The sequence below is a fragment of the Triturus cristatus genome, chromosome 10 (assembly GCF_964204655.1).
Source record: "Triturus cristatus chromosome 10, aTriCri1.1, whole genome shotgun sequence".
NCBI classification, from domain to species: Eukaryota; Metazoa; Chordata; class Amphibia; order Caudata; family Salamandridae; genus Triturus; species Triturus cristatus.
This window is the reverse complement of record NC_140593.1, coordinates 224,686,751-224,700,027: the sequence shown is the minus strand read 5'-3', so window position 1 is coordinate 224,700,027 and position 13,277 is coordinate 224,686,751. Positions and strand designations below refer to the sequence as shown.

Below are 13,277 nucleotides of genomic sequence, written 5' to 3'. Positions count from 1 at the left end.
TCAAAAACTGCGGTTTTACTATTTGGTGACAAGATTCCTTCTTATTTAGCTTAGGGTTTCCTTTTTTTGTGTGGATTTAATGGTAGTTTACCATTGTTTATGTAACCTTCAGAAACCTGTGTTTAAATAACCTACCTTGCAAAAAAACACAGCAACTGTTTTTCCAGTGTTTACAAAGTATTTTACTTTTGTTTATGCATGCTTACCCTGAATTCTGCATTTAAAACATGAGTTTTGCAAGATATGTTGCTGCTTTTCTATTTGAAATTGTGTGTGAAACACTTCTGTTAGGTGCTGCTAAGCACAATGTTTATTCTGTATTGATCCATATATTTTATCTTAATCATACTTACTTCAAACTTCCCAGGCACAGTCACTAACTCCCTCACACGCTTGCCGTATCTCAATTTTCAATGATGTCTTCATATTGTTTTAAAGAAACGAACACCTGCACATTCATTGGAGGCCAATATCACGATGCCTCCTAAACATTATAAAGATTTTACCTGGAAAAACAGTCATTTTATAGGAGGTTGTTTTACGGAGTATTTGGCAACTATGACATGTTTTTTCTGATAGGAAGATGTGTTGCTGAACTGTGACTTACAATCTGGTATTGTTCAAATATTAGTGGTTCGTGGAATCAATATCTCCAGTTAGTTGAGGTTTGATAAAGGTCAACATCCCACCCTCACAAGACCTCTGTGACAAACTCAGCACCTTTTTCCACCACAAAATCAAGAGCATCTACGACAACTTCGACGAAGACAACCAACACACTGAACCCTCACCAACCCCCCCGACACTAAGAAGCCAACGATCGACAACTGGACAGCCCTCACCACCGAAGACTCACTGAAGACTATGAACTCAATCCACTCCGGGGCCCCCACGGACCCCTGCACCCACCACATTTTCAACAGAGCCGCTGAGTCCATCGCACCCATACTCCGCCACACCATCAACCGCTCCCTGTCAACCGCATCGTTCCCCGACGATTGGAAACTCGCCAAGATCTACCCCCTTAACAAGAAACCCTCGGTGGAACCCACCGACCTCAAAAACTACAGACCCATCTTCCTGCTCCCCTTCACAGTGAAAGTCATTGAGAAAGCCATCAACAGCCAACTCGCCACATTCATCGACGAGCACAACATCCTCGACTCCTCCCAATCCGGCTTCAGAAAAAACCACAGCACGGAAAATTCCCTCCTCACTGCAACTGACGACATCCGCACCCTACTGGACAAAGGAGAAACTGCAGCCCTCATCCTCCTCGACCTCTCAGCGGTGTTTGACACAGTCTCTCACCGCACCCTACTACGCAGACTCCACGACGCAGGGATTCAAGACAAGGCCCTCGACTGGATCTGCTCCTTCCCCTCTGGCACAACGCAGCGGGTCAGACTCCCCCCTTTTCTCTCGGACCCTACACCAACCACCTGCGGAGTTCCCCAGGGGTCATCCCTCAGCCCCCCAATCTACATGGCTCTGCTCGCCCCCATCGTCAGAAACTACGGACTCAACATTGTGTCATACGCAGACGACACCCAACTCATCCTCTCCCTATCCAACGAACCCAACACCACCAGACACAATTTCCGAGACGGCATGGAAGCCGTCGCCAAATGGATGAAAAACAGCTGCCTTCAACTAAACACCAACAAAACGGAAGTACTCCTCATGGGCCCACACCCCGACGCCTGGAAGGACACCTGGTGCCCCCTGCCCTCGGAATTCCGCCCTCCCCCATGGACCACGCATACAACCTGGGAATCATTCTGGACTCCGAACTCCAAATAGACCGCCAGATCAACACCGTCTCGTCGTCCTGATTCCACACCCTTCGCCTCCTACGCAAGATCTTCAAATGGATCCCCCTCGAACACAGAAAGACGGTCACTCATGCCCTGGCCACAAGCAGACACGACTACGGCAACGTGCTCTATGCCAGAATAAACAAAAACCTCACATGCAAACTACAGAACATCCAGAACGCCGCCGCAAGACTGGTCCTCAACCTGCCAAGACACTGCCACATCTCCCTGCACACACTCCACTGGCTCCCCATCGAAGCTCGAGTCACCTTCAAAATGCTCACCCACGCTCACAAGGCCCTCCACGACACCGGACCAGCATACCTCAACAACTGACTCAAATTCCACGCACCCCAAAGGACCCTACAATCAGCCCAGCTCTCCTACACCATAGTCCCCCACATCAGAAAGACCAGATCAGGCGGCCGCTCCTTCTCCTTCCTCGCGCCCAGATCCTGGAACGCCCTCCTTCTCCACCTCAGACAGACAAAATCTCTCCCCATCTTCACAAGAAACCTTAACACCTGGCTCTTCGACAGACCCCCTCCTTGATAGGCTGGAACCTGTGACCCCCTCCTCCCCCAGCACCTTGAGACCCTCACAGGTGAGTAGTAGCGCTTATCAAACACATGATTGATTGATTGATTCCAGAGCAGGCTTGAGTCTAAAAGTAAATCTGTTGTGTTATTGAATTTTGAATTTAATTTAAGCTAGATGTGTACTATCTGCACAGTTATTTGGAACTTGTGTTTAATGTTTGCAACATATAATCAAAATTTAAAATAACTAAATAGGCAAAGTAAAAAAATATTCAAGAGTGTTAGGAGTTTTGACTAGATGATAGAACTGAAAATGTCAGAGATTTAGGTAGATAAAATATACCTCCACCTTATACAAGATAAGTCTCCTATCTGTTAAATCATTTCTTTGCTGCATCCAAGATGGTAATTTAATTGATAAACTACCCAGTAGATTGGTGTTTATGATTTATATAGTGAGCAGTGAAGAATAACCGCTTTAAACAGAATTGGCTAGAAAACCTAGCTAGGGGGTAGGGTGAAGAGATGCTCAGGTCTTCATGGTCAGCAGTGACATTTTAAGCAATTGGAAGATCTGCCCCCGTTTTAGTTTATTATGGAATATTACTTGTTGCAGAGAGGTAATAAGAATTACTGTTTGTTGCATTATTTATTTATGCATCTATTTAGTAGTGTTCTATAACACTGTTGTACCAGTGCACTTTTGGCATATATAGAGAGAGCTTTTTAATTCAGATAGAGATGAAAGATGTGAGTTTTCAGACATTTATAGAACAATATGGATTTATTTACGTTTGCTCAGAGGGAGCACCAGAACGTATTTGGGCACCAGAGAAAATGTAGTGCAGTGCTTGAGAAGTTGTAAATTTGGGTGTCTCCATTCAAGAAGAAACATTGCTCCTGAGACCTCTTAGACCAACTAAATTTGGTGAGCATGTTTGACAGTTAACCAGTACATTTTAAGTGGTTGGCTGTGTATGCAATACAACAGATCTTCAATTTAATTATTGGTTTGAGAAAGAGCTAGTGTAGTTCATTAAGCACAGGTGAAATGTGGTCAGTCATTTTTGATGGCATTAATAGTTTGGTCATTGAATGAAGAAATGCCTTACCGTGGTCAATTGAGGACTGAGGTACCCACCAAGAACGGCATTGCCAAAATCTAGTCAAGAAATGACTAGTGCATTTTCAATAATTTTCAATTGTGGAGGAGGGAGTTTTTTTTTCTTTAAGGAAATGTAGATGAAAGTTGACTTGTTTGGATATTGTATTAAGATAAGGAATAAGAGATGGTTGAGAGTATGGGTGCAGGAAACCACTGGTTCTTAGACCCCAAAACACACCCCCAATAGCACGTTGATGGTTGGGTGGGTTGAGGTCGGTCTTAAACCTACATTTCATGATGTGTCCCCCAAGATAAGGCACAAGACAAAATATCAAAATACAATCCATTAAGTAAGGATCGACTTAATATACGAGTTCTAGGGCAGAATTAGAACATTTAGAAAAATGTATTATAAAAACTGAAAAGGTACAATACAAACAGTGTAAGGAGTAGGTGCCCAAGTCCTTGCCATTGTTAGAGGGTGTTCTTTTTTTGCCCACGGGAACGGACAGTGAATGTGTTATCTGAAATAAAAAAATACACTCTGAGAAGTAGGAATCTAGTCCGGATGGGCAATAAATTCAAACAAGTAAGTAGCAAGTGTCAAAGACGCATTGTTAATTAAGGATAAAAACACGCAATCTTGCAAATATTAAATCACTGCAATTCAAAGAGAGAGTGAGAGAAACTTAATATCAAAATGCAATGAGGCCGTATAACCTTATCTAATGCTCAGTCAATCAGTAAAGAATCAGCTGGGAGTACCTAATCATGTATTAGACTGTATGAGGTCATCAATGAGCTGGTCAGTGGACAGTCCTTTTATACAGTTTTAATGACGAACTGGTGACTGCAAATTCAAAATATTAGCAGGTTTTTGACCGCAGAAAATTAAACAAGCTGGTCATTTTATCGAAAACAATTTGCGTCACTTCTCGGAAAATTTGGAAAGCAGAACTTATGGAAAGCCACAAAGTTTATCATAAGGTTATAATTTATTTTTGAGCCATGTCGCTGTCTTAGTTTCCAAAGCTAGCAAAACATCAAGTGAGAAGTTGCGGAAGGTTGCAGTTAGTCCCCACTCCCACTCTTAGCCCATTGTGTTCTTCTAGATGACAAATTCTTCCTGTTATTTCTTCATGATCATGGTGTACAGTAAAATGTGCACATAGAGGACAGGGGCTCGGGGACTTGTTTATCAGAAATGCAGTGACCTTAGGTTAGTAGCCCTTACAGGAGAGACATGTAAAGTTGGAGAAGGCATGAGGCCTACTGCATCTGTGGATGCTCAAGGCAGTGTAGACAATTTATCATGACCCTTAAATTACAATTTTGAAAATGGCACTTTAAAAAGTTGGTATTTTCCTACTGTTAGCCATTTGGTGCCTGCAGCCTCCTCTGTGTCAAATTCCTGCACGTTGCTGGCACTTAGACTTTGTGAATTCCTCACAGACAGTCACACAATGAAGGGATTAGGTGTGCCTGAATGCCCAATCTTCTGGCAGTATGGAGGGGCAGAGCTGGGCACAGCCCCACTTGCAACTGAATAGGCTGCTGTCTACCTTTTCACAAAGGTCTTGTCATCTCCACGTTGTCTAACCCAGGAGTGCCACAGTGAATCCAAGGGCTAGTTTGCTGGCCTCCTGTTCAGAGCCGCAGAGACATAACAAGCTCCCACCATCTTTAACCCATAGGTGGACCAAGCCTGAGTGAGTCTGAACCCCCAAAATGGTTGTGATGCTAAAAGTACCAATATAACCAAACATTGGACTTAGACATGTTTTTTGTTAACAACTACTTTAAGACCCAAGGGAAGACTGGGACAGACCTGCTCATTAATCCGCCAACGTGCGTCGCCGGTCAGCCTGACTTTGGGGCTGCTCTCACGACGTTCTTCTCCTCAGCAGCACATCCTGTTCAACGGTCCTTTGCCAAAGGGGTTTCCAGCCTCTTGGAACTCTCATTCACTACCTATTTCGAATTCTCTTGGAACTATTGTTCGCTATCTACTTCGAATATATACTTACTACATAATGGAATAACGGAGACAACTATGCTGTATGCGCGTGTGTGTGTGTATGTATGTATATATATATATATATATATATATATATGTATATTCACTGAGAAAAACAAAGGTTACAGGGACGTTATAGTTAGGCTGACATTTCACTCATCCAAAACCAGAGAAATTCAGCAGTTCTAGTTAACTGAGCTAATTATAACTCGTGGCCCCACAATGCACTGCTTATGGCCTCACATAATACATCACTCATGACATATTTAGTGATATCACTCATGACATTATCCAGTGACTGTGGGTGTTTTTAAAACGTTTGAGTGTTAAATATATATATGAAGGTGTATTGGTGAATCATTGGGTGTAGAGTGCCTGTATGGATGATTCAGTGGTTGTGTGAGTGACTGTAAGTAAGTGAATACATGTCTTAGTGAAAGTATGGGTGAGTGCCTGGTTGTGTGAATGTCTGTAACAGTCCATCAGTTGGTGTCTTAGTGGCTATATGGGTGTGTGAGTGGGTATGTGAGTGACTGTATGGGTGAGTGATTGGTTGATGGAGTACCTGGATGGGTGTCTGAGTGTCTGTGTGGGTGGGTGATGGTATGTATGACTTTTATGGATGAGTGACTGGGTGAATAAGTGGCTGTATAGGTTGGTGAATGCATATGTGAGGGGCAGTATGGGTGAGTGAGTGTGTATGGCTGTGTGGGTGAGTGAGTGGATGTGTTAGCAGTATATGGGTGAGTAACTAGGTATGTGAAAGGCAGTATATGAGAGTGGTGGGATGTATGAGTGACTGTATGGGTGAGTGAGTGAATGTGAGAGTGGCTGAATGAGTGAGTGTGTGCTTGGGTCACTAACTTTATAGGTGAGTGAGTATGTGTTAGTATCTGTATCAATAAGTAAGTGGGGGTGTGTGTAGCTGTTTGGTTGAGTAAGTGGCTGTGTTATTGACGGGTATGGGTGAGTAAGTCTATAAGTAGTTCTATGGGTGACTGGCTTAGTATGTGATTGGCTGGATGGGTGTATGAGTGGATATGTCATTGGCTGTATTGGTGACTGAGTGGGTGTATGGATGAGGAATAGATTTGTGTGTAGATCTATGAATCACCGAATTGGTGTGTAAGTACTGGAATTGGTCTGTGAATAGGTTTATGAATGGTTGTGTGGGAGTCGGTGTATGAAAGGTTTTATGTGGGTGTAAGTGGGTGTATTGGTGATTTTGTGGATGATGTAATCAGTGATGTCATTTGAGATGTCATTAGTGATGTCACCAACCATGTAATGGGCAAAGTAATATGTGAGGTCATAAGCAGTACATTGCAGGGGCGAGAGTTATAGTTAGCTCAGCTAACTATAACTGCTGAATTTCTCTGGTTCTGTACAAGTGAACTGTCAGCCTAACTATAACGTCCCTGTAACCTTTGGATTTTTTCATTGAATTTCAAAGGTTTTTTGGGAGTCTGTGAGTGAATGAGTCTCTCAGTGGGTCAATGACTTGGAGCTTGAGTGTCTGAGTTGTTGTTCTGTGAGTGGATGTGTGGGTCTGCGAGTGGGTGCATTAGCCTGAGTGTATCAGTGGCTAGCTCCATAAGTCCCTGATTGGGACTGTGAGTGGGTGTGTGAGTAACTATGGGTTGTGAGTGTCTGAGAGGATCTGGGAGTGGGTGTATAAATGTCTTGATGGATCTGTGAGTGAGAGCATAAGTCTGTAAGTGGGTGAGAGAATATGTGCATTCAGAGTGGTTCTCTGACCGGGAGGGTGAGTATCAGGATGGGTCTGAGTGGATGCTTGAGTCTTTGAGTGGGTGAGTGAGTGGCTGTGTGTGTATATATATATATATATATATATATATATATATATATATATATATAATATATCTGAGTGAGTCTGTGTGGGTTTGTGAGTCTCTGAGCACATGAGTGAGTGACTGAATACATAAGTCTTTAAGAGGGTCTATGACTGAGTGTATGACTGACTCTATGGGTGTACTAGTGGGTGTATGAGTGGATCTGAGTGAGTGTATGAGTTTCTCAGTGGGTCTGTCAGTGGGTGTATGAGTGTCTCACTGGGTCTGTGAGTACATACGTGAGTGTGAGTGGGTCTGTCAATGAATGCTTGATTGTCTGAATGAGTCTGTAAGTGGATCTGTGAGTGCTTGAGTGCCCATGTAGGTTTCTGAGAGGGTGTAAGAGTCTCTAAGTGGGTATGAGACTGTGCGCATAAGTCTAAGTAGGTCTCTAAGTAAGTGCGCGAGTCTCTGAATGGGTCTGTAAATGGGAGCGTCACTCTTCAAGTGAGTCTGTGAGTGGGTTCATGAGCACCTAAATGGATATGTGATTGGGTGCATGAGTATCTGAGTGGCTGTGTGACTGGATGTTTAAGCAGGTATTTAAATGGAAGTATAGGTGTCTGAGTGAGTTTGTGAGTGCGTACAGAAGTCTGTGACATTGACCGGCGAGAGAGTGTACAAATATGTATTTTTTATATTTACTCCAGTATTCGTGATGACGTCGCGATAGTCACAACATCCCCGCAATGGTACACGGGGCTGCTCTGGTGACCCTGTTGTTGTCGAATATCACGTGTGGTTAACATAACTTGTGTCAATAACTCCCCCCATTTCTCAAATATGGGGTCCGAGTACCTCCACCCTGACTTTTTATAATCACTTTCACAGAAATTTTCAGCCCCAGGAATTGTTCCTCATTGATAAAATGGTGGCCGCAACTTTCTGTTCAGGTTGAGCCCAGCCAATCACAGCATTCCTGTTGGTGCATGCATTCGCGATTTACAGTGGAATCGTCGCTACATATCTGTGACCACAATGAAATACCTGCTGCCTGAGCTGTCACTATATTGTGTAGATTTAATTTCACAAAAACTACTGAATGGATTTGCACCAAATAAAAAAAGTGCAATCTCTGTAACATCTACCTTTCTTCCAAATTTGGGGCAATTCCGTCTAGCGGTTCAGACTGTAGGTTCGACAACCCGTTCCTATGGGGATTAACATTACAAATGCACCCTTATTTTGTGCCCCTATTTCTCGGTCCCCACTGCATGGATCACCACCAAATTTTCTATGACACACAGAACCAATATTGACCTTTTTTGGAAATTTACATGAAGATTGGTCAAACGACGCCACAGTTATAGGCAAGTCAAAACATACTTTTCCTATGGCAAGTAGGTCCTAACTATAACTACCTACTGGTCACTGACAGTCTGTAATATGTATATATACTACAATTTCCAGTTATCGTGACACCGACACCGCAGGCTGGTAAGTATATATAATATATATTTCAATTCAGATGATTTACTTTTGCTTTTCACTTTATTATCCAATCCTTTAGTTGGTAACTCCACTTTTGCTTTTCACTTTATTATCCAATCCTTTAGTTGGTAACTCAATTCCTATTTCTGAAAGCATTGAATGTAATAAGGCCACTCGCAAAGTGTAGCTATTCCCAAGAAGATGATTCTTAACAATTTTATTTGGAGGTGTGATGCCTGACGTGAGAAGGTGAACCCATGTTTAAGTGGTGCAGTTCAATAGATAACAAGGTCTTAACACTATTTGTTTGATTGTTGTGGCATTACGTTTTAAGCCACTGTTCCCATTTATTGTTTCTTTCAACTGAAAGTTCTGTGACACCAAGGATAAGTTCTCATATAAGCCATTGACACAAACATACTGTTAACTGTGTGTAGAACCCGAGTATTCTCATTTTTATCACCAGTTGTCATGTTGGAGAAATTATATTGTTGGAATAATTCTGCATTTATGAATGATTTCATTATTTCCTTTTCAAACTGTATTTAACATGTATACTTTGGTTGTCGTAAAAAATGTTCAAAGTAATTATTTTCCTTTTACTGGACACATTTAGAACATAGGAGAATCTCCATTGTATATCCTTATCTTTATGCTCCTGTACCTGCTTCCCTTGCTAAACCTGGCCCTCACCCTCTTTTCATGCCCTTGGGCTGCTTGCTAGTTTCTTTATCTGTTGTGCAGCTCAATGTGCCCCCGTTCCACAGATCTCACTCCATTATGATAACCTCAACTCTACTTCTATAACCTTCAACTCTAAACAGTGTTATGTGTCTCAAATTTGTGGTCATTATACGCTATCCAGTGATAGATGTGCAAGCCACTATACAACAAAAAAAACTCCTACAGATGGATTTTGCAAAGTAGATCCAGACGTAATCTGTGTTGAACAACCTTCCCCATGCCAGATTTTGCAGGTAACGTCTGAATATTTAAACATGCTCCATTTAGGTGTGTTGTATGTACACGTATGGGATATCTTAAAAACTGGTGGATCCAAGTTGGACAACTGTGACCTAAACATTCATGTTCGTATATAATAGCCAGAAGTAATGCTTTAGCATAAGGTTAACTTTTGCCTCGTATCCACCATAAATTATGTCTCTTAATCTTTCCAAAGCTTTTACGGTTGATAATTGCAGTCTATGACACTCTCAATTAAAAATGACCATCATTACTCACATATGGGCTTTTATAATTGGCTAAGTGCTTTATTTAGGGTGAGGCATGAAAGGAATGTGAGAAATGAGGAGGGTGTGGAGATTCAGAAAGATCCATTGTATTCGACTTAACAAAGTTCCTGCTGAAACAAAATATCTGATCTGCTACAGGTTGGGGTAAGTATCATAAAGATTTAGCAACTGTAGAACCTAATGCATTACGATTAGTTGAGTTACTAAAGGTGGGTGGGTATCTTAGCTGCAATAAAAGGTTTATTGTTCAAGTGGAAAAATAAGTAATTAATAAACGATACAACAAGCTGCTAACTTATATTTGGTTATTTTTTAGGTTATTCGTGTGCAGAACATTCTTTCTGAAAACCCGCTTATAACTCGTGTGTACATCAACAACGGTTCTGTACTGCAAGCATCTTCAGTGGCCTGTGTCCATTATGGTAGGTTCCTTGTGGGCACAGTGTTTCACAAAGCAGTTTACTGTGACCTGGACTAGATGACGTCTGTGATGTACACTAGACCTCTACTGAATGATACCTTTGCTGTGACCTGGATTAAGCCTTAACTGTGATCTGAACTCTGCTATGAACTGTGTTGGGTCATTGAAGAGAACAGCAGCAGACACATGCTGTGTTTTGACCCCAACCCCTGCTGTGAATAAACAAGACTATTTCTGTGACTTGGACCAAACTGCTGATGTGAAGTGATCCTGATCCCTGCTGCAAAGTGGACTGAGGCCCCTGCTGTGAAGTGAGCCTGCCTGGCCCCTGCTGTGAAGTGAGCCTGCCTGGCCCCTGCTGTGAAGTGAGTCTGGCCCCTGCTGTGAAGTGAGCCTGGCCCCTGCTGTGAAGCTGACCAGAATGATGCAGGAACGTGGATCAGACCCCCACCTCTAAACTGATCCAGAACTCTGTGGTGACCCATACTTTACCTGTACTGTGAGCTGTTCTGTGGTTCTGCTCTGACCCAGCGCAGGCTTCTATGGTACCTGGACAGCAAACTGTTGGCTCCTGGTATTGGTCTCCAAATGTGCATTCTTATCTCACCACAGTAAAACGGAGCAGTGCAGTATACTACCTCTTTCACTTCACCAGGGCAGTGGTGTAACGCAAAACTATGGGCCTGCGGAATGTGATGAAGCGCCTTGATGCAGGGGCGTACGACAGCCCCTGCGGTGCGCTGGAGGGGCTGCAGGGCCCTATGGTACCCCCCCTGCATCAAGGGGGTTTAGGTGAGATAAACTACTCCAGCAGACAGATAAAATCCAGCTTATAAAACACATTTTCACCAAGCCAGGGAGACTGCCCTCTTTTAGAATCTTCTATGAGAGACCACTGAGTGTGCTGCACATCTAGTTGATGTTGGTGGGGTGTCAACCACAATTCCTGCTTCAGTTTAAAACTGCAGCAAACTTGTGACATATTGCACTGCTTTTTCAAAGATGCTTGCTAAGGCAAAAAAAAAGTTTATTTTCTCGTAATTTTTCTTAATTGCATGTTGCAGCTCTTACAATGTGAAAAGGAACACGTCTGTTAAACTCACTTGATTGTAGCACATTATTGATGAACTAGAAATTGAGATTCGAGTGTGATTTCGAAATGTTTCAAGGCTTTTTAGATGCCTTCTTTGTAGTGGTGTTTCTTTTAAATACAGCGATTGTACTTTAAGTGAAAAAATGGTGACTATATCAATAAAACTGACACACATGCAAGGTGAAAAACGTCTTCTAACTAACTTCTGTGTGCATTATAGTGCTGAGTCATTCATTGAAAGAATATCCCTTCCCTCCATAGTCTGCGGGTGCTGTTGCAGACCTGAGGATTTTCTGTGCAGAAGCAAATGTTGTAAAAAAAAAAAAACATCGATTTACATGTGGCGGTAATGAGCTATATTTTTGTGCTGCTGGCTGTGTATTTTAAGGTTAGAAAAGGGAATTGGTGTTGCCTGACTCTTCAGCAGGCCTCTGCCCCCCAGCTTTGATGCGGGTGCCCTTGAAATTGGACAGTGGCACATCATTTGATTGCTCCTGGACCCTCATCACGTAGACCTCTGTCTTGGTGGTCAGCAAAGGGACAAAAATGTTTAGGGTGACTGCCGGGCCGATCCATATGTAACTCTGCAAGGACCACTGGCCCAGGCCCTGCCCATCCACCCGCAGATAAGTGCCTGTATGCCCAGGAGCCCACCTCTTCCTTGCTCCATGCACCTCCTAACACAAAATCTCCACAAGCAACCCTAGTCCTCAAAACTTTACCCCCATCCCCTCAACCGAGCTTATCTCGCCTGTACCACACCATCTTGTTGGTCAACCGTCACACTCTTACTAACTCCAACTTCTCCTTAATATATACACAATATTATAGTGAATAGTGCTAGCGCCCTCAGTTGTATCTTCTCTACCCTTCTCACTGTCTACATGCTCACAGAGGGAGTGGAATAAGTAGACAGTCAGCTAACAGTCTCCCCGAGACAGTGGTCCAGAAAAGAACAGCTACCACGTAACACCTTGGGGACACCTCCCAGGATGAAGACAGGTACTTATGGGCGCCCCCTTTCCTATGGGTACCAGAAGCACCACTTTTAGGTTAGCAACCATAGATTACAATACATCGTCTGTTTTCTGCAGAAGACATGTTTAATTCCAGCAAGCATTTTTCCTTCAATGGTCCCAACTCACCTTCTCCCTTGAGGCACTGTGTCTGGAAATTGAGGAGTGGACATCATTCCCTCTTGCCCACTCCTGATCCTTCCACATACCCACTGGCAGCCAGAAAGAATGGCTGACCACTCTTCAACAGGAAACAGCAGCGTGGAGTTCATCCTTTGCACCAGGGTGACAAGACTCTCCTCTACTTCCAGAGGGTGAGACCATGTTAGGTCACTTGCACAACCTTGCTACTGTCTCCTTTTAAGGACACCAGCATTGTTGCCAGTGATGCCAGTGATGCCCGAGGCAGTCAGTTCATGACTAAACTGTACAGTGCGGCAGAGAATGCAGCTATCCAGGGGCAGAGAATACAGTCACACTGGCATGTGGCCGTTCCAGGTTAATGACCGGGTGACACATACACAGACACATAAGCGTATCAACCTTTAAGAAGCAAACCTAGGCATCTGTGTAATGGGCACAGGAAAGCATTTGCATTGAGGAAGGAACCAAACACATTGACTAAGCGAGGGGATACTCTGACGCTTGGATAGGGCAACACCTACATTGGACAGGAGAGACTTGGACTACGGGACAGGGGGACGCCTACTCCAGGGCAGGTAATACACTGGG

The 13,277-nt window shown here is 43.3% G+C and overlaps 1 protein-coding gene across 1 annotated transcript in view; it reads left to right on the top strand.

Annotated features, from left to right (window-relative positions):
- The window catches only part of LOC146789243 (serum paraoxonase/arylesterase 2-like), a 403,316-nt gene extending 391,599 nt beyond the window's left edge, over positions 1-11,717 (top strand). The window contains exon 9 of the mRNA XM_085630862.1: positions 10,332-11,717. Within this exon, the coding sequence (XP_085486988.1) occupies positions 10,332-10,493 (162 nt within the window). The 3' untranslated portion in view covers positions 10,494-11,717. The remainder of the gene's footprint in view (positions 1-10,331) is intronic.
- The last annotated feature ends 1,560 nt before the right edge of the window (positions 11,718-13,277 follow it).